The sequence below is a fragment of the Urocampus carinirostris genome, chromosome 14, assembly GCF_059441175.1.
Source record: "Urocampus carinirostris isolate Australia breed hairy pipefish chromosome 14, RoL_Ucar_1.0, whole genome shotgun sequence".
NCBI lineage: Eukaryota > Metazoa > Chordata > Actinopteri > Syngnathiformes > Syngnathidae > Urocampus > Urocampus carinirostris.
Window position 1 is genome coordinate 34483726 of NC_142362.1, and position 23045 is coordinate 34506770.

The 23045-nt window shown below is 39.5% G+C and overlaps 1 protein-coding gene across 1 annotated transcript in view; it reads left to right on the plus strand.

Annotated features, from left to right (window-relative positions):
- LOC148353277 (partitioning defective 3 homolog B-like) overlaps window positions 1-23045 on the plus strand; it is a 246345-nt gene that overhangs the window by 71207 nt on the left and 152093 nt on the right. The window contains exons 13-15 of the mRNA XM_088352348.1: window positions 10813-11004; window positions 13260-13418; window positions 18716-18824. Of these exons, the coding sequence (XP_088208474.1) occupies window positions 10813-11004; window positions 13260-13418; window positions 18716-18824 (460 nt within the window). The remainder of the gene's footprint in view (window positions 1-10812; window positions 11005-13259; window positions 13419-18715; window positions 18825-23045) is intronic.

The window sequence follows — 23045 nt, forward strand, 5'->3', positions numbered from 1 at the left end:
TATAAGGCTCTAAACTTGTAAAGAAAAAGTACACAAAAACAACAACAAACTTTTACCACTTGTCATTTTGGAAAGTGTAGTTTAGAAGAAGAACCAGAGAAATTGTTCGGGATGGCTAGATTTATTTTTTCAGTTTAGAAGACGCTCAAAATAAGGAGAAAGTACATCAATGAATTTTGAACTTGCAAGGAGAACAGGAAAGAACTGTACAAAAAACTCCTTGGTCACAAAAAGTAGATTCACCCTAAAATGTGTGGAAATCAAAGAACAGTAACATTATTGGCCGATCGTAACAATGATGTACACAGTGCATAAAACCCAAAATGAAAGAAAAAAAGGTTTGGAACAATCGTCAAAATATCGACCTAGCTTCCTATTCAATCTCCTTATCAGAATAAACTTATCAGACCAACAGCAAGACAAACACATACACAAAAACAAAGAAAAGAAAAGGAAAAAGTAGCAAAAAACACAAAATAATTTGACCATGGCAAGCCCAAACACCCAAACAAGTTAAGCACCTGGGCACCCAAGTTGGTCATGCTTTCGTCCCTCCAGATGAAACGGGACACATGTCACTCGGGTCAGGGTGACACTACACACTCTTCTGTTCAACAGCAGGGCCCTACAGCTTTCACTGGTTTACCCCTGCCGCATCAAACAGGTTTGGCAGTCTATTATGGATGGGCAAGTCTGATGGGATTTGAAAATGGGCTGGATGGCGGAATTCTAAAGGTCATGTGGTAATGAGTTATAGAACTGGGGGGCAGAGTGGCTGAAAGCTCTGTCCCCATTAAACTGAGAGGGACAACGGGTATGGTGAGTTATAGGAAGGAGGAAAATATGGGGTGGCAATGTGTAGGAAGTCGGATAGGGAGAGACAGGGTAATGGATGGCCTAATAGGTGTGCAGAAGGATTTTGTAGGCCATACTTTGGATGATCGGAAGCCAATGGATCTGTTGAAGCACAGGGGCGATCTGTAGACAGGGTTTTTGCTGATAATGTGTGCAGAAAAGTTATGGACCAGCTGAAGTTTATGGAGGGACTTAATCGGTAGACGGTGAAGAAGGGAATTGCAATAGCTGTTTCATGGTTAATGGGGACTAGCACCCCCTGCAAAACGTGAAAATCTGCAAAGTAGTGACGCCTCCCATTAAATCCCCCAAGGGTCAAACTTACCTCAAGATGATGTCTTTACCGACTGAGAGTATACGACTGTCACAAAATTACAACTATAGAGCCTCTCCTATCAGTGTAAGAAAGTGATTTCGAGAGCGTCCAGCTAGCTGCACGATAGCATCGGGGATTTCTAGGTCTAGCCATCTCTCGGTGATGATTAAATGGTAAATAGTCTGCATTTTTATAGCGCTTTTCAAGTCAATTAAGACCTCCCAAAGCACTTTACAATGTGCTTCACACTCACACACCAATAGGGAGTCAGCCATGCAAGGCGCCTATGTGCTTATTTGGGGCATTAAGGATTCAGTGTCTTGCACAAGGACACTTCGACATATAACACGAAATAGCCAGGAATCGAACTTTTATTTCCCATGAGTTGTCGCTCCAGGTCATCCATTTCATGGGTAATGCATCTAGCATTGGTGAGATACAGGCCCGACGGGTGAATTGTTTTGTAGCCTTAGCAGTAAGTCAGACCTGCAGCACCTCTACTGGCTTCTTTCCTGACGCTGCTTCAGCCGCTCCCCGAACCTGATAATAATCCACGGAGCACCTGCTGTTGATCGGCATTTCTTTGCGTGCATCTGAGATTCCTAAGAGTCCAATTTAATTGACTCATTTATTTCAATGTAACTCTAAAAGCTAGCTGGCGTCATGCTTCGCAGTTTGTTTTGGTGGCCACATTGACTTGTGCACCCACCCTGCTGTTTGAACTACAGCATACACCAGCGTATCACAGTCCAGCACACAGGTAGTGACAACTACCCAACAAACACCACAACATTCCCGTGCAATAAGAATTACTGTAGCTTTCTTCTTTCTGCTGCATAACACAATGCATGATATGTAAATATCAATGACAATTAAATACAACTCAAAATCCGCAAAGGCGTTAACCAGCGCTAATCGAGTAAGCTAGGAGTCTCCGTATTCTCTAAAAACACGCTCCAAATTGGCTAGTATAGTATGACGTGCTCTGCTTTGAAAACTTGGCAGCGAATGAGTTAATTGTGATCGCCAGTTCATGGCAGGCTGTGTACGTGATATTGAGCCAGAAGAACCTCGATGAATTAATGGATCCGTCTTGTCGATCGCCTCCCCCACTGCCAAGCTTTTCTCTTCAGACCACCATCTGGTGTTGTATGTTAACATCTGTGCTCAGTGTAGTACAAACACATTACTATATTTCTACAGTAAACACACACACTGGCACCCATTCACCTTTACCTGAGCATTTAATTACTTAAGTGAGCATAATGTAGAAACACATGCTGTCTGTATATAGCCAGCAGTGATTAAAACAGCATGCAATACATTTAATGAAGGAAGAATTCATCATTTTAGATGTCTATCAACTAATAAGAAAAACAAATTCTCAATGAGCGCCTATAAGCTTCAAAGATATTGACTCAACCAGATGGACGTTAAAGCACACCCCGTATGTACGAATAAACTGCATCTTAATGCTCTTTCACACCTTAATGTTTGTGTGTCACTTTTTTCCCTTAATGTCACCACCAAAACCCCATACAATAACCCATATATGTTTCTCCATCTGTTAGTCCCTTGTGCATGCATACACACTGACATAAAATCTCCAAAGGTGACATAGTAGCTGCCTAAGTCCTCATGATCTCAGGGGATGTCAGCTTAGAATTTGTCTCTACCTTTTGTTGTTTCTTGTCTCCGTGTACTCCCTTAATCAGGGTTTGTACGAGTCCCTGAGATCCTTGAAAATGCTTTAATTTTACTGTTATGTTTTTAAGGATTGAAAAGTGCTTGACGTATGGGTAAAGTGCTCGTAAATGCTTGGAATTGTTTCCATTGTTCCTTAACAAGTCTGCTTAAATACGATGCTGACACTGCTCTCTCGTGGCTTAGCTTTACCAATTCTTCTTCCCTAGTGATTAACGGCAGCTGTCATTAATCTGATGGCATTGTCTTATGAAGCGTTATCGCTCCTTATGGGACAGGTGCATGAGACACCTTAACAGAGCACTATAAAATGTATTAATTAATGCAAGGATTACGTATCAATTATAAATTTTTAGGATGTGCAAAAAATGAAGGTAGCGTTTCCCAGTGGTAACCTGTAATGGGAAGGACTTCCTGCAACTGAAAATTCAAGCAACATATTACTAATATTGTTACCCAATGCTTAAATTTTGCGAAAGGTGTACGAACCCAGTGATATGTTTTGTAGACATTTGACATTTTTGAGTGTCACACGGTTGTAAGGATACCATCCATCCATCCATCCATCCATTGTCTTCCGCTTATCCGAGGTCGGGTCGCGGGGGCAGCAGCGTTAAAAGGGAAGCCCAGACGTCCCTATCCCCAGCCACTTCCTCCAGCTCATCCGACGGGACCCCGAGGCGTTCCCAAGCCAGCCGAGAGACATAGTCTCTCCAACGTGTCCTGGGCCGCCCCCGGGGCCTCCTGCCGGTGGGACATGCCCGGAACACCTCCCGAGGGAGGCGTCCAGGAGGCATCCTTATTAGATGCCCGAGCCACCTCAACTGGCTCCTCTCAACGCGGAGGAGCAGTGGCTCTACTCCGAGTCCCTCCCGGATGACTGAGCTTCTCACCCTATCTCTAAGGGAGAACCCAGCCACCCTGCGGTGGAAACTCATTTCGGCCGCTTGTATCCGGGATCGAGTTCCTTCGGTCATGACCCAAAGTTCATGACCATAGGTGAGGGTAGGAACGTAGATCGACCGGTAGATCGAGAGCTTTGCCTTTCGGCTCAGCTCCCTCTTCACCACGACAGACCGGTACAGGGTCCGAATGACGGCAGACGCTGCACCGACCCATCTGTCGATCTCCCGTTCCATCCTACCCTCACTCGTGAACAAGACCCCAAGATACTTGAACTCCTCCACTTGGGGCAAGACCTCCTCCCCGACACGGAGGGAGCATACCACCCTTTTCCGACTGAGAACCATGGCCTCGGACTTGGAGGTGCTGATCCCCATCCCAGCCGCTTCACACTCGGTTGCGAACCATGACACGCCCACAACATCCAGAGCCTTAATGAAGTCTGGGCGGATCTCATCGACCCCCGGGGCCCTGCCACCGAGGAGTTTTTTGACAACCTCGGTGACTTCAACCCCAGTGATACGAGAGCCCAACCTAGAGTCCTCAGGCTCTGCTTCCCCAGAGGAAGACGTGCCGGTGGAATTGAGGAGGTCTTCGAAGTACTCCGCCCACCGATTCACAACGTCCCGGGTCGAGGTCAGCAGCGCCCCATCGGCACTATACACAGTGTCGATGGCACACCGCTTCCTCCCCCTAAGACGTCGGATGGTGGACCAGAATTTCCTCGAAGCCGTTCGGAAGTCTGCTTCCATGGCCTCTCCAAACTCCTCCCATGCCCGAGTTTTTGCCTCGGCAACCACCAAAGCCGCATTCCGCTTGGCCAGCCGATACCTGCCAGCCACTTCCAGAGTCCCACAGGCCAGGAAGGCCCGATAAGACTCCTTCTTCAGCTTGACGGCATCCCTCACCGCCGGTGACCACCAACGGGTCTGAGGGTTGCCACCGCGGCAGGCACCGACTACCTTGCGGCCACAGCTCCGATCAGCCGCCTCGACAATGGAGGCGCGGAACATGGTCCACTCGGACTCAATGTCCCCCGCCTCCCTCGGGACATGGGCGAAGTTCTGCCGGAGGTGTGAATTGAAACTTCTTCTGACAGGAGATTCTGCCAGCCGTTCCCAACAGACCCTCACAACACGCTTGGGTCTGCCGGGTCGGGCCGGCATCTTCCCCCACCATCGAAGCCAACTCACCACCAGGTGGTGATCAGTTGACAGCTCCGCCCCTCTCTTCACCCGAGTGTCCAGAACATGCGGCCGCAGGTCCGACGAAACGATGTTGTAAGGATACGTTAACTCGTATCTCAAATATAACATGAAAATCGCAGCCATCAACAAGAAAAATGAAACTTGCATGCGTTTTCTTGAGTTGCTCAGGCATTCAACGCCATTTTAAACGTTTTGTAATTCAAATTAACGCACATAAGTTACTAAAATAAAACTTTTAGGTGACATCACATGTGAAGACTGGCTGCACACCTGTTAGTGACACACCCTGCTCGACTTGAATGGGCTTTGGATATGGTAATTTTAAGAATTGGCCACTTGTACGCACACATGAATGGACACACCACCTTTTGTAGCTTTGGGGCCCTAAGAATAATGGAGATTTCCCGAAACAATACTATTTAAATTGCTACAACAGCTCACAATAAGTATACAGTATAGATATCAATAAGCCCAGTTGATTTATTTCTGTATAGGTCTAGCACTATTGACTGAGTGGTTAATTTTAATTTACATATTATATTAATTGGGAATATTTTGGCTACCACCGATTAGTGTTTTCCTCCTGTTACTTATTTATTAGGGAAAAAATATATATTAAAAAAATATATATATATATTAAAAAAAAAAAAAAAAAAAAAATAGAATATATATATATATATATATATATATATATATATATATATATATTGTATAAATATATTATAAATTTGCGAACATGTCTTATATATATTTTATAATATTTTGGGGGGCCAGATATTTCTAGTTTTTTGCAAATTAATTTTTCTATCAAAAAACAATTTTTGTTGACTTAAAATTTTAAATTTCTTATATTTAATTTTTCCTTACATTGTACAAAACCACATCATTATCTAAGTTATTTTATATAAAAAGAGCAAGGTTGCTACAATTGTCATTTGTCCCATCATGCAGTCATCATGATAGTATGCTATTGTGGCATTTGGATGTTATTAACATGTGTAGAGTATTCGAGTGGATATTTGTGTCTTAAATCTCGACTTATTTTGGAATTATACTGGTGCTTAGAGGTCATTGCGCTCCTTTTTCATTGATTCCGCTATTGTTCTGATGCACTTACAACATAGACCAGACTTCAAGTATTACCTCGTAAATATTTTTGGGTATTAATCTTAACACTCTTTTTCTTATTTTTAACCCTTTTAAATCTTAATTGCATATCTATCTTGGAGTGCTACATCTCTTTTGCACTACAATATTTCATGCTTTTTATTTTGCTTTGCCCAGCGCTTTCTTCGAGTTAAGCAGTGAAACATTTTTGACTTGCCTCAATGATGCTTGTTTTCGGTTTGAAACTTTTACCCTTTGCTATCTAGGTAACGGTGGGAGAGATGTGACAATTTGACTGCAATGACTTCAGTCGGGTAGGCTAAACTGAGATCTATTTTAAAGTTGAAAGGAAGAACTGAAAGACAGCGTTGCTGATTGTGGTAGCAACGGTGCTCTCTATCAAATGCATATACAAAAGTGGGTAATATTTTTACATCATGAAATCTGCATCTTATTTTCAAAACCTGTGGAAAGCTCCAAAACCATAAAATAATCCAAATTTTTACCCTCGGTAATTTTCCCTTTGACTCATGTTAGTGATTTGATTTAGCATGTTTTAGTATTTCACTACTGTGACTGTGATTTATGTTGATTCGGTCATGCTTGGTTTAATAAATCAAACAAACACCAATAGACACACCGAGGCCTGTTAATGGTACATAATCCAGTTGATCTCTCACTGAAGTAAACCATTTAAATGTTAAACGACCAGCATGGAGAGGTTCATTTTCTATAATGAGATGCGTTTGATCGAGTACCTCCAGTATAATAGCAACAGCAAAGTACATTGTGTTTATTTTCTGTATTCATCTGTGAACTGACCTCTCAAACATGGTAAATGTTAATCAACAGTTGTCAATGAGACATACTGGACATCTTGTATGTCATACATCTGTATCATCTCATAGTTTTCATTTCCCCTGTTTATTGTTTTAATTACAAACACATACACACACACACACACATTTATAAGCGGTGCTGCCTCTGTCTGTCTTTTTCTTTTTAAACCCACTCAAGAAGTCACCAGAGGTTGTGCTTATGCATTTTGCAAGAGGGAGGTGGAATTAATCAGTAAGATAAACTACATTACATGCGTTGCATATGTGTGTCAGATTCTATGAGGAATCGCAAGGCCATGAGGAGGAGGAGAGGGTCTCAACCCACTGTTCTGATGTTTGTTTACGTTCTGTACTAAAAATTATTTAATCATTATCATTACTCTTTTACAAAATTCTTTATGGTTAGGGAAAATCAGGGATCACGCCGAGTCTTGAAAAAGTCTAAAGGGGCATTGAATTTATTTTTCTTAAAATAATGCCTTAATTGGCATTAGTAACATTTATCAATTGTCTTTTTTTCATTAATTCAGCGATTTACTTTCGTGGCAACATCGCATGACCACAATAACGCAACTAAGAGCAGACGCATGCCTTAGTTCTTCCCACAATTACACAGAGCAATTTCGGAGAAATACGTTTACTTTGGACCATGAGAAAGTGTACTTTTATTAAGTAGGAGCTGTCCGACGAACGTTTTTCGCCACGGATTAAAGCTGTGCCAAGTGATGTGTACAAGCCAATATGTATTGTGCGCAAGAAACATTTGTGTTTTTTGTATTGTTGTTTGGTTTATTTTTTTTCTTTATAGACTTGGTCTCAAATTTGATCTCAGAAAGCATTAAAACGTTCTTAAAACGTTTTTAATTGGAAAGGGTAGTAGGAGAAACAAATCATTGTTCAAATTATTCTCAGTTGATTGATCTGTCAGCAGTTTCCTGGTTTTTATCTTTCCCTTCTATCCCGTCTAGACACTGACAGTCAATCTGATCCATGTATTGTGCAGGAAAAACGTTAGACACCTAAAATATTTGTTATGCATGCACATCTGTACAGAGGGAAGATTCAAATTTATCATAAAGTCAAAAGAAATTTGACACCCAAGCCAGAATAATAATAAAATTGCCAAGTTAGATGACGTTTTATCTTCACATTCAACATCAAGCTGGTTAACTTTCTTGAACAGTGCTTTATCTTTTTTTTGTGCTACAAAAATATCTCTCTCTATATTTTCCAAGGACTGGAATACTGTAATCCCTCAGTTATCCCGGTTAACGGGGACCAGAACCCCCCGCCAAGTAGCGTTGCACCTTCATAAAAGCCGTCAAGGGTGAAATTTACCCCAAGATGACTTTCCTGAGACTTATTTGATTGATGACTTTCTTTTCAATTTAACGATTCGCTAAAGCTACAAGCTGTCTCCATTCTTCCCTGTTTTTTTTTTTTTTTGTGTGCCTGCCCTGCTGTTTGACTGACGTCATACACCAGCGTATCAGTCGCGCACACAGACAGTCACGCCCACGCAACACACAAAGCCCTTCTGACCTTGCCCTTATGATAGCATTTGTTCTGTGCTAACTATGAAATGAAATGATCTGCATTTATATAGCGCTTTTCATGTCAATGACTTCCCAAAGCGCTTTACAATGTGCTTCACATTTCCCAATAGCGGCCGTGCAGCCATGTAAGGCGCTAACCTGCTTATTGGGGGTTATTAGGGGTTCAGTGTCTTACCCAAGGACACTTCGACATGTAATGCGGAGAAGCCGGGATTTGAACTGCGATCTCTTGATCCCAAGACGAGCGCTCTACCTCCTGAGCTACTGCCGCCCCAAACACAATGCACGATACGTTGATATCAATGACAAATTAGACGATTCATATTAATTCGAAATCTGCGAAGCAGTGAACCAGCGATAACTGAAGTCGAAGTAGGGTCTCTGTATATTACTTTGTGTTGTTGCAGGTTTTTCAACACAGAAACTAAAGATGTAACCCACCAGCTAGCTCACATGTAACTTTATCCCATTTGTTGCAAATTCAAACAACTGCGATCGCCGGCCTAAATTCCACACATATTTGCAACGACGCGGCCGCTACCTGCATTCACATTCAAAATATGGCTGCTAGTATTGATGGTTTGGTAGACTCGAGAGGTGTAAATGCATACAAATGAGATTTTAAATGAAATGTTTACTATACAAAGCAGAAACCCAGCTGTTTGCTCATTATTTAGTAAAAAATGTCTTTCCCGTGTTTAAAAATGATAATTAATCTTAACTTTAGCTCTTATTGAAGGGCAGCAGCGTTTAAAAAAATTAAATAAACATATTACCATTATAAACAATATTTGTTTTTCTTCTCTGAGAGAAAAACTAGGTTCTTAATACCAAATGTTTACTTAAATATAAACAAGACTATAATAAATATTCAGTTTGATTTTTAATTCATGTTTGACGGCGAAAAAGACCTTTGTATTAAGTATGAATTTTGTTTATTTTTATTTTTGTGTTAAATCATTCAGCCCTTATGTTAACCTAATCCCCACAAGATAATATTTCAAAGCTCCATTTCCAAGCCCTCACGTACTTTTTTTTATTTATTATTTTTTTATTTTTTTATTTTCTTTATTATTACTGAGAGTTCCAACTATGGTGCTAAGAGATATTTTAATTCTGTGCGTTTTATTCCCCATTTCCGTTGTGGGCTCTGTAGCCCTGGATACGCGTCCATCTAGCATCCTGTTGAACCTTTTAGCTGTCATCATGCATTCCATTTGCAATTGCTATACAGATCATGATGGATGGCTATTATGTCTGTGTTCACCTGAGGCAGAGGACTGACAGATTATCCCTGTACAAGTTGTAGCTGCTAGCGACATGCAAATGGAAATGGTTCCGTTGCCTGGGAACGTGTGCTTACTGTACTTTGATGATGAATGTTCTGCTCTGCTTTGCCTGGTTTTACAAAACGATTAGCATACGCGCTTTGCTGTAGCTTTGGGGAAACCTTGTTGATAAAAAGCAGCAAGAGACCTGGAGGAAGAGGGTTTTCTGGTCTGAGATATTTTCAGGACCCAAACAGGCAAAATTCAGGATAAACAGACAGAATGACCGACCGATATATAGATTCAAATAAGATCCTGCAGAGTGATGCAATAGTTTGCAATGCTAAAATAGTTTTAAAAAATTGAATTTAACATAATGTCATGAAACAGGTGGGCGAACGGCCTGGGAGCGCTCATCAAACGATTCATGTTCACTCCTTCTGTCTCTTAATGGTTCCTCAAATAATAGGTACAAGATAGTTATAACACATTTTACTGTCTGGTTTAAATGACTTTTTTTTTTTTAGTTTTTATTGAGATAATATTTATGTGTATGATAAGAAAAGGGGAAGGACTGGAGCTTACATGTAGGGAATCGAACCCAGGTAACCCGCTACGGGGACTTACATCAATATTTTGTGTGGGTTTTCATCATAGGAGGTGAGAGTTAGTTTTGAATTCAATATCACCTCATTGGAAGTAAAAACTTCCCTTAATATCTTGTTTTTTAACTTTTTCATTGCTACACATTCAAATGACAGGGGTTACAGGTGCTTATATCTTTTAGTGGTACGCCATATATTAAGTTGAGTGTCTTGTTGACTGTGAAAGTTCCATTTTCAAGTACATACTGTATAACACTGGATGATTAGGTTTGGTTTTGGTTATGTTGTGTGATTGCACTAATTCTGTTTGGAGTGTAACTGCTGTTTTGAAAAAAAGAGGTAAGCTTTTTTGAGTGCGCTTTAGGTAACTAACTCCTATATTCCTAATGAGTAAAAATGTCGAGCAATTTTAGTGTTAAATTCAAAAAGTGTTTTCTCTCTCCTACCTTAGAAAGACGATGTACCCCGAGACCCCGGATATATTTTGGAGAACGGAAAGGAGCAGCTCATGTTTGAGGTCCCCCTCAATGATTCTGGTTCAGCCGGTTTGGGCATCAGCCTCAAAGGAAACAAGTCAAGGGAGACCGGCGAGGACTTGGGGATTTTCATCAAATCAATTATACATGGAGGGGCTGCTTACAAGGTGACTAATTCACATTATTGATAGTACAGTGGATTTAAACTTATATTTGTTATTCAGGTATGTGTTTGTTTTTTGACTTTCTGAAAAGGTCCAAGGTTGCTCTTATTGTGTTGTCGAAAGTGACCCTCAATCAGTGGTGTTAAGACTTTGGCCTTGGTGCAATTTGTCGCCCAGTTTTTACAAGTGGCCTATAGAATTTACAAAAAAATCTGTTTAACACTGTCAACCAAGTTTGTCTAAAAACATGTATATGATATTTATGAAAAAAAGGTTCTTACAAAACAGAATAATGAACAAATATAATTCAAATTTATCTTTGTACGTATTTAATAATAATTTTGATATATATTGACTAAAAATGATCCAACTATAACAGTTTGCTCTGATTTTAGTTCTACATGTGGAGAGGGTTTTTTCCTGTTAAATGCAGCGGTGGTTAAGGTCTAGGGTGAATACGGGGCTCTTGTAGGATCGGGTAAGATTAAATCGTCTATATTGCTATAAATAACAATGTAGTGGACATAGTTTGCCATGAGCTCTGACATGGTACTCCATGATAAACACGTCACAAAGACCGAAAAGTGAAAAACGAGATAGGCAAAAATATTTACTGGGTAGTACTTGTAGACTAGCCTAAGTTTAAGTTAAATTTCCTTAGGTAATAAGAGTGCTATTATAAATGGTGCATGGTAACAATAGTTCAATGAAAATACAGTAGTGCAATTACTACAGGCGGGAAACTAATTTTCCAATACAACTGGGAAGATATATATTTTTCAGTCTTACACATTTGTTTAGGGTGGTGATGGCCATGGGGAAGAAACTGTTCCTTATTTTAAGGGACATGTAGGGTCTACCAGAGAGCTACAGGTCAAATACCTTGCAAAGTCCTCATTTGTTTTCCTTAATATAATATTCAACACAACACTTTTATTTAGCATTTTATCGATTCACTAAATGATTGGTTCATGAGCAAGAATTAATTACCACATTCTCTGGACTATAAGTTGATCCGGAGTACACACCAGCCCAAAAAAAAAAATCATAATTAAGAAGGAAAAACAATATAAAAATCGTACCTCCGAAATACAGGTCGCATTTTGGGGGGAAATTGATTAAATAAAACCCAACACCAAAAGCATACATGTCATCTTGAAAGGCAATTTAAAATAAAAGAGAGCAACAGGCTGAATAAGTTTGTACGTTATACAAACATCACCTGATTGACATACCTGTTAATTTCAGTAAAGACGTGGCATATTAAGAGATTTTTAGCTAACTCTAGCATCAAAAACATGCTTACCAAACCATCATTTTCACTCCAAATCACTAAAGCCAATAACATTTTCATCCTCTTTGTCACTGTTATGGTAAACAATCTAACCGCTTCTGTCTTAGGTTTTACGTTGCTTATGTCAGACTCATCTTAACCCCCTCTTTCTGCTTTTCTATATTTTCAGGTAATCTGCAAAATGATTTTTTTGAGTGCCATTTTTGTTGAGTTGTTTTTATAAACAATTCCTTTTAAGCAAGTCGAAACTGTTTACTTTGAAGAAATGACGCGTTTGTGTTCTGATTAGTAAGAAAAGGTGGTGTAATTTCCCTGAAGTAAACATTTTCTAAAAGCTCAAAAGGGATTTTCATCATAGTGCAAATTCTATGTGTGTTATTGTTCTGTTACATTTTCCCCAAAAATTAGCTACTAAGTCATTTTAGTGACGTTTGCTTGAGAGACGCATGCTGGGTGGAGCATTTTTTGGGCCAACACGGCAAGGTTGAAATGATCAACTAACAACAATCATAGGCCTGTGGAATGTAAAGGTGACTCCTTAGCAAGATTTTGCTTCTTTTATCAAATGCATGCTGGAAAATAGCTGTTGTTTGTTACAATGTCTTCTTCTGGGAGGATGATGGGTGTCCTACAAGGGGGCACTCAGCTCTTTAAAGGCGGTCCCCTAAGGATAAAATGACATAACTGGTAATAGTGTGTCAATAATTTCACAAATGAATCTCACCAGAGTATAAGTCGCGCCCCAAGCTATTAAAAAAAAACGCGACTTATAGTTCGGAAAATTTTGTAAATGTGCCCTTGAGTCCTTCTATTTTTTGTATTTTGTGCTCAAATCAAAAGGCTCTCTGCTTCAAATAAAAGCAGCAAAATAGCATAGATTATTAGTGAGTGAGTATTGTAGCCTCGTGCCGTTGACTCATCAATGAAGAAAATGCAATAAACTATTAAAATTTTTGCGATGCAGGATGGACGCCTGCGTGTCAATGACCAGCTAGTTGCGGTGAATGGGGAACCTCTGCTCGGGCGCTCAAACCACGAGGCAATGGAAACACTTCGTCGCTCCATGTCACATGAGGGAAATGTAAGAGGCACCATTCAGCTTGTGGTGATGAGAGTTCTTAAGGTACTGACACTTACGCATAAACACTTACACAAATACCTTTTTTTGGCTGTTGATTTACCCAAATTTTGTGCATAATAAATCCCAGTTGGCAATCCTAAATGTCTTCATTTTAAATGGAATTCATGGATTTGTAAAGGCTCTTTTCAGCCCTGGGGGCTGTAGTTGAATTCTTTTCCACAGGCTGTTGACTTTCGCTCTTTCCACATTGACTTTTCAGCACTTTTAGATCCATTTATACTTGACACTGGTCTCCTTGCTCTCTTTTCTACTATTACTCGCTAACCGCTAAAGAGCATTTGCACTGGTTTTGTCCTTGAACCTTTTTGAGTGCTGGCGCCCGACTTGGTGTTCATTTCTCAGCTGTATCTCTTTTCTTTAAAAATAAAAAAAATGTTCTTTTCAATCCTGGTAGCTATTCAGCACATCCACTTTGCATCGCTCCATAGAATCTATCGAATGCGGTGCACACAGTGAGCTTGACTTGAATGTAAATGAATAGTTTTGCATTGGGTGCTTGTAGGGAAGGGAAAGTACATGTCATGGTTTGTTTTCAGTGTAAGTTTCAACTTCTGAATGGTTTTAATTTGATTTGAAAACTGTTCCTAAGACACCCTTAATTTAGAATTAAAAGTACACTTTTGATTTTACTAAAGCATCACACTTTCGAATTGTTTTTGTATTGTAAATTTGAAATATAGTACACAAAGTATCGGAACGAGTGACCACATGTTTAAAATACATAGACACACAATATGTTTGTATAATTTTGTGCTTAGGCTTTTGGCCTTTATATTCTCAAATAAAAGTATAATATAGAAAAAAAAGGTCAAACAGGTGCCATTCTTTGAATAGTGTAAATCATATCATTATTGTGTTACTATTTTATTTTCTGTACTAGTTCTTAATTTTTAGCACCTGTTTCACATTATGTTCTCCTGCTGTAAAATTATTTCCTTTCTGCATGATAGTAATTCAGCATATAAATATGTTTATTATAATGCATATTCTGTAATAGACCGTTTATCAAGCACACAATTGTAAAGGTAGTAGTGGTGTTTTAAACTTGAAAGACTATACTTCAATACAATGCCTTTCACTGTTTTCAAGTTCAGATCTTTTACTGTAAGAAATTTGACAACAAGCACAAAGGGCTCCCAAGCTATTTGGTTCCAGTTCTTATGTTTGCATAAGAAATATGGGCTGTGCATACTAAAAGCTTATTGCACATTAACATAACAATGTTCAGATCTGAATTGTTAGTGTAGATAAGAAAACTGTGATGATATGCCTGTCTGAGCACCAACATATAAAAGGCACATTGGTGTCCACTCATGCGATAGATTTGTCTCTGAGTATGTGCCTTTCTTTTTCTAAATATTCGTATTCCAATTTCGGCTTCCAGACAATATTCGTATGCTCAGGGAAGAAATGAATGAGATTTCAGAGCTATTACCGACAATCTTAAGTTGGATGTTTGTTTGAGCTCTTTTTCTTAAGAGACAGAAAAGCACATGCATATGCATATATGTTAATTGATGCACACTTTCTGCTTAGCAGACAAACTCTGAATATATGGTAATTGAATTCCCCAAGAACTCTCAGGAAAAAGACAAAAATATAAATAACGCCGCTGAAATGCCTGATTTGTTTTTCATCAGCATCTTAAGAGGCCTACAGAAGTGCAGTTGTTATCTTTGTCATTGATTTGACTTTGCCAACTTTTTGTATGCATCCCCATTGTGAATTTCCCTTCGGGGATGAATAAAGTATCTATCTATCTATCTATCTATCTATCTATCTATCTATCTATCTATCTATCTATCTATCTATCTATCTATCTATCTATCTATCTATCTATCTATCTATCTATCTATCTATCTATCTATCTATCTATCTATCTATCTATCTATCTATCTATTAGGACATTATTTCCCTTCAGAGTGAATTCACTGCCTAGCAAACGTACCCCCCCCCACCAAAAACTTTTTGTCGCTTGGCCACATCTCCACCTTCAAAGTTAAAGCTAAAAAAAATACAATATTTGTTAAAAATCAACAGCTGTTGAGACACAATCGTGAAGAGGAACCAACATATTTCAACAATGGGAAATTTATTTTAATACAGCATTAAGACAAAGAACAATGAATAACAGCTAAGAGGTGTCAAAATATTGACCACCTGTTCCCTCTGCTCTGCCAAATGACTCTAGAAGTTCGCTGCTGATTTCTGAATGATCCAATGTCGACCTGAAAAACTATAAATGGCAGAGTGCACCTGTGTGGCATTAAGTTTCAGTTTAAATATATCTAAATAGACAGCATCATGGCAGCATTATGAAGACCCAAAAATGCAACAGGCAGTTCTGGGATAAAGTTGTGGAAAAGTTCATAGCAGGGATGGGATACAAGAAGATTACACATCTCCCGGAGCACTGTGTGAGCAAAATTAGAAAAGTGGAAAGAGCATAAAACCACTGCAAACCTTACAAGACCTGGCTGTCCCTCTCAACTTTCGGCCCAAACAAGCTGAAAACTAATTTAAGAACCAACCAAGAAGCCCATGATCAGGTTTGATATACTGCATGCATACACAGCTGAAGTGGGACAACCTGCATAGGACAGCTATTTGCCTACTCTTCATAATTTTGCCCTCTATTTAAGAGTGGAAGGCAAAAAGCCCTGTCTGAAAGCATACAATAAAAAGGCCTGTTTAGGGTTTGCAAGAACCAACACGGAAAACACAATTATATGGAACAAGGTGCTCTCTTCCAAATAATTGAACTTTTCGGGCTGATTGCAGTCTTGCGTTTTGGCGTAAGAGTAATACTGCTTATCACCCTGAAAACACACTTTCAACCATGGCGGTGGGAGCATCATGCTCTGGGTTTGCTTTTTTCTTTTGGGACTGGAAAGATCGTTAGAGTTTATGTATGGATGGAGCCGAATACAGGGCGATTCTGGCAAAAAATCTGTTGGAGTTTTCAAAAGACATGAAAATGGGGAGCAGGTTCACCTTGAAATCAGGACAATGACCCTAAACCTAAAGCAAAATCTATTATGGAATGCAGACGCTACCCGACCTACGATCGAGTTGTCTGGACGGTTGTTGGTAAGTTGAATTTGTTCGGAAGTTGCTTCTGTGCTAAAATTTGTATGGAATGTATGTTTAAGGTTTATAAAAGTGTGTTTAAGGTTTGTATATGTACAGTTCGAATCCCGGCTTGTCCGTGTTACATGCCGAAGTGTCCTTGGGTAAGACACTGAACCCCCAATACCCCCAATAAGCAGGTTAGCAGCCTTACATGGCTGCACAGATCATGGCCGCTATTGGGAAATGTGAAGCACAATGTAAAGCGCTTTGGGAAGTCATTGACTTGAAAAGCGCTATATAAATGCAGATCATTTCATTTCATTTCATTTCATTTCATATGTAACGGGTGTAATAATAACTTGTGTTTTATTGAAATTCCTGCTGAAATATGTTGTATAGTTTTTGGTAAGTGTCCTGAAATGATGACTCCAACAGTGCCACCTGCTGGTATGTGGTAGGGTTTGGTTTGGCTTTTGACATGTGACCGGAAGGCGGGGTTTTTGGCAGTCTACAACGAGCTGTCAACGAGATCAAAGCCAGCAGAGAAGCTTACCACGTGTTGTGTTGTGACTCATTAATTTGCAGCAACTATAGTAAAAACCTCATCATCCAGTCCAGCGTGAATGTAGATCTTTGGTGGGACGGGTACACCGCGGTTACATATAAGTAACATGTATTGTTTTGTACTAAAAAAATAAACATTTCATAAAATAATATGCTCTATAAAGATAAATAAAGTTAGGTTCAACTTACTTTTGGGAGATGCGATCTAAGAGGTCCTCCTCAATGGTAAAAATTGGTAGAAAAAAAGTGTTTCAACCAGTTTATAAACCGCATAAAGCTTTTTGGTTCCACTTTCGTTTCAAAAGAAACGGCTCACCTCTTCTTTACACTTTACACCAACCATGTTGAATGGACGCACGAGATATTAAACAATAAAAACGTCAACGTTTTTCGCGTACTAGCGATACAGTCCGCATTGTTATGATTACACACAAACCAGGAAGTAGAAGCCGGATTTCATCTTCGGGTGGATGCTGGGTGACAGCGCCACGTGGGGGGAAATAAGCACTACAGTAATGTCCTGTACTCGGAAAAAGTACAGCTGAAATCTAACTTACAGCAATGTCCTGATATTTTCCACATCCCGAAAAAAATGTTTCGTATCCACCATTTTACGCAAGTCGAATGGTCGTAAGTAGGGGAGCATCTGAAGTTTAAAACTAAAAACATAAAGCTGTTAGAATTGCCGAACCAAAGTCCACACTTCTTTTAGAGTATTTGTAGAAAAATAAAAAAAAATGCTTTGCACAAAAAAATCACCATCAAACCTTTAGGATCTTGAGTTGTTTTATAAGGAATAATGGGCAAATATTTCTTTTTCAAGATGGGCAAAAATTATGGAGATAAACCCCAAAAGACTTGTGGGTGTGATCTCAGCAAAGGGGGGTTGTACAAAGTATTATCTCAAAGGGGAGGCCTATATTTTGTACTTTTCATTTTTTTTTTTTTGGCACAGTTTCTTTTTTTGATTCTTAGACAATATTTAGATTATTTTTTTAATCTATAAGTTATAGAACTGGAGTCGGACAAAATCACCTCTCCTTCCGAGTTCGGGTTTTCTTTGGGTTTTCTTTGGGTTAGGTCCATCAAATCAAGTTACTTGGGTGGGCTGGGTCGGCTTAAATACCCGCGGGCCTGGTTTGATTTGGGGTGGATTTTTAAGGCCCGATCTTACCGCTACACGGGCCCCATTCATTAAATACATATTAAAGAAAATTTTATACTACTCAGTAGTTTATTGTACTCTTAAAATTGACACTGGCATGAATTCCAATGTTTTTTGCACCACTGTGCATATATTGATGAGTCTGAATTAATTTTAAATAGCAATGCATGCCTGCAGGACCCCGATTTGCATAATAGGCACATTTTTGTTTTTTTTTCCTCAAAAGAGTGTGTTTCATAGATCTTAGCTGATGTGAAAAAAGTTGGAAGATTTAGACATTCACAACTTTCAGTGACATGTGAATTAATGCAAGGAATTTTTTTGTGTGAACTGGGAAAAAAAGTATGGAAAATAGAAATAATAAATCTGCTCGTGTTAAAAACAATAATACATCGAGTGATTCAATTTTTCATACATTTTGTCTTAAAAATCAAAAATGTCTGGATATAGCTTTGTTTCTTTGTCCCTTGTCACTTAGGATCAACATAGCCTGTCATCTGTTTGTGCATTTGACAACCCCCCAATCTCGTCTGGATTGGTTTATCAGACTAGCCATCACATGAGCAGCGCACTCCACACATCTGATGGTGAGTATAGTCCACTTTACTCTGTGGGTTTAACAGTTTACGGGGGATTATAATCATACACTACTTTCAAAGATTCTTCAGTCCAATCAGCTGCCTTTGAGTACTGGCAATTGACTTTAGCATTTGAGTCCCACATGAAGATTTACATAGTTTCTACTGTAATATTTGATTCTTTCCATGATATTTTAAAAAGAACAACCAATGTCACAGATGGGTTCATGGGTACAAATGAATTTTTACTCAAGCGTGTTACAAAACAAAAGTGTCATAGTTGAGTCATTGACATGATTGGTTTCTTATGAAGATTACATCCAGTGAGTAATCAGCTAAAAACTAACTTTGCATTATTCAAAGACCAAATGTTCCTATGAGCTGCTAGTAATGTTGTTTCCCATTGAGTCTATCTCTATTCTATTTTGAGTCTATTTAAAGGCCCGGTCACACAGCCTTTCACAGGCGTATCGCGGCTGAATCACGGCCAGAAATTTTTGCCCGTGAAGCAGAAGCTGTTGGACGCTTTGAGATCGCGATACAGACGAGATACAGCCGTGCTTTACACGCGGTAAGAAATTCACACGCGATTGGCCGCGCGAAAAAGTTTTGCGCTGCTCAAAACTTTAGACCACGGGTAACCGCGGGCGGCACACGTGGTACACACGAGGTAAAGACGCGGTACGAACGTGCTAGGACGTGCTACGGCCACGGCCAAGACGTGGTTACACGCGGGTAGGATGCGAAATTTTAGCGGGTAATCCAGGGTGGAGCACGGTCATAGCACGTTTTTTCTGCGCCTGTATCGCGGTGTTATCACGTGCATTGATGAGTCTGAATTAATTTTAAATAGCAATGCATGCCTGCAGGACCCCGATTTGCATAATAGGCACATTTTTGTTTTTTTTTCCTCAAAAGAGTGTGTTTCATAGATCTTAGCTGATGTGAAAAAAGTTGGAAGATTTAGACATTCACAACTTTCAGTGACATGTGAATTAATGCAAGGAATTTTTTTTGTGTGAACTGGGTGTGTACCGCGTGTAAGCATGGTCAAACGCGATGCAGCCGCGGTTACCCGCGATAAGGACGCGGAACAGTTGCCGGCGTCTGTTTTGCGGGCATACCACGGGTAAACAGCGGGTTTAGCCAATTTTGCACATTTTCCACCGCGTCTGCTTCACGGGCAGAAACTTCTGGCCGTGATTCAGCTGCGATACGCCCGTGAAAGGCTGTGTGACCGGGCCTTTAGTTCCACTTTACAATATCCTAGATTTGGAATATATGTTTTATATATTTGAAGGTGTGGATCTGACTACTTAGCGACATGCGAGTTAGTTATTAAACATGTAAAGTTAGCTTTTGTGAGTTTTTGGACTATTTTTACACTAGTTACTAGTCAGTCAATGTGCATGTTAAAGGCCTAATGGCATCTCTTATGGCCTCAGTAGCTTGTCTATGAAAGGAATGTTAGAATTAAGTGTGTAGTATGGAATGCTTTGAAGTACAGTAATACCTCTGTTATCGCGGTGAATGGGGACCAGAACCCCCCGCGAAACGTGAAATTCTGCGAAGAACCGTCGTCCCTTAATAAAAGCACCCAAGGGTCAAACTTACCTCGAGATGACCTCCTGACTGACCGAGAGTACACGACAATAACAAAATAACAACTATAGATCTACAAATGGATACGCAAAACACTGAATAGCAGTTGAATGAATGGTTTTCATTGTCATTATACAACATTTCAGTGTAAGAATGCAAATTAGAGAGCGGCTAGCTAGCTGCACGCTAATCTCAAATTGATTATTATTATTATGTTACGTAGTTGTAGTAGTAGGCCAGAAATGCTACACCGCTATTGTCTTCTCTCCGGACGCTGCCTCAGTTGCTTCCTGAACCCGATAATAATCCATGAAGTATCCGCTAGTGATCACCATTTTTTCGCGCTCTTCTGACTTTCCTCCGAGTCCGATTTAATTGATTATTTAATTGTAACTAACCGCTAAAATAACTGCTGACGTCCTGCTTCACAGTTTTATTTGGTGGCCACATTGACTTGTGCGCCTGCCCAGCTGTTTGATTGACAGCATAGACCAGCCTATCATAGTCGCGCACACATGCAGTCACGCCCACCCAACACACTCATAAAACCTGCCCCCGTGATAGCATTTGCTGTCTGCTGTCTGTTGCAGGACACAGTGCACAATATGTTGATATCAATTACAATAATCAATTCAAAATCCGCAAAATAGTGAACCAGAAATAACTGAGCAAGAAGAAGCAAAGGATTAATGGAGAAGTTGATCCCTCACTGTCCACATGCGGGGCTTTTCACTTATTGAATCGCATCCATTTCTAAAAAAGGATCGATCTAGTGACATTTGTAGCATTTGGATTGAAGGCTTACAGAAAAAGAAGTATGCTAGGGATATAGTTTAAGTTTACTAAAAAGAGATTGGACTATTATCCTTTATCCTAAAACACGTTTTAAACAAACTTTTTAGGGGGTAATCTGCCATAGAATTTATGTTAGCTTCAGCAAATTCCCTTATTTTGAAGCAAAATTGCCAAAAAACACTCATGAAAGTATGGATTTTGCTCTCTTAGAAATTATCTCCAACTTCCAAGCTCTTCTAATCTGTTCTTCAAATTCACCTATATATCTACCTCTACTTTTGGCTCATGTTGTTTTTCTCAGAAATACAGTGTTATTACTGCCAATTATTGGCCGGACTTAGTCAGTATATTATCAGACTTGCTTTATATTTACCGCAGAGATTTCTAAGCCTTTGATCTACCTATTCCAATTATAAAAATAATTACATGGTATGCAACTCTCAGATCTCCCCTTGAAGGCTAATTTCAATATTAACTGACATTGTTAGAGTGTGTTAGTAATCAAAGATCTGTATGTTTGTTAGGTCCTGTTTGTAGAAGAATTGTTGCACTTTTTTAAATAGGAAAAAAGTTTGTGACTCTGAGACATTTTTCCTACTCTTAATCTGGAAATGTGAATTTCCCTGCGGGAATAAAATAAAGGATCTATCTATCTATCTAATTGTTATATATTAAACTCATTTCAAATCAAATTTATTTGTGAGGCACTTTTTCTGCAATAATTTGCCACTCAAAGTGCTGTATAAAAACATTTAGTTTACAATAAGACAATAAAATCCAATCCTTTATCCCGACCTAACATCCCTAAACATGTAATACACAGACACACACACAATGGTTAAAATACAATAAAAATAAAATGAATGGTAGTAAAAGTACAATTTGATCTATGGCAAGGCTTAGCCTAACGATGTGAGAAAAGGAACCTGAGGGAGGCGTGTCCACACTGTTCGGGATGGCAATAGATGGCGCCTGGATTTTCAGCCATTGCACTGCACCCTACCAGTGTATGTGTTGTCTCTATGTGTTAGTGTAGCATAAAAATGGTGAAAGTAAGAAAAGGCCTGCTTCAAGTAGAGTCAAGCCAAACGCAAAGAAAGATGAAAAAAACAAGTGGTTGTTCGAGCTTGCTCAGTAACGCATGTACAGATGTGCCCTACTTACGAACGAGATGGGTTCTGGTCGATCGTTCGTAAGTTGAATTTGTTCGTAAGTTGCATCAGTGTTATATTTTGTACGTTAAGGTTTTTATGAGTATGTTTAAGGCTTCTATAAGTAACCTATATTTTTTGGGCGTAAAAAAATAAACATTTCATAAAGTAATATGCTCTATAAAGATAAACAAAGTTGAGTTTAACTGACTTTTGGAAGATAAGCTTGGTAAAAAGTGGCCGAAAAAAAGCAATTCAGTACACATAGCACCAAATGTTTACACTTAACTAGGAAGTAGAAGCCGGATTTCTTCTCCGGGGTGGATGCTGGGTGACCTCTCACAGCACCACCACACGCCGGTAGTGACGGAAAGAAGCACTACAGTAATGTCCTGTACTCAGAAAAAGGTGCACACAATACAAAATCTAACTTACAGCACTGTCTCTTTGTATCTACCATTTTACGTAAGTCGAATGGTCGTAAGTAGAGGAGCATCTGTAATTTCATGCGCTTCATGAACGAGCTGACAGAGGCTGCAATGATGACACAAGCCAGGACGAGGCTCCTTTAAAGTTGAATTACTTTAAGTAATCTTTTGGTTTTCTGAGTATGAACAATATCTTCTTAGTGATGACCTCTGTGTGAGGCTTTGGGATATAATATGTACATTACGTTTCTGGG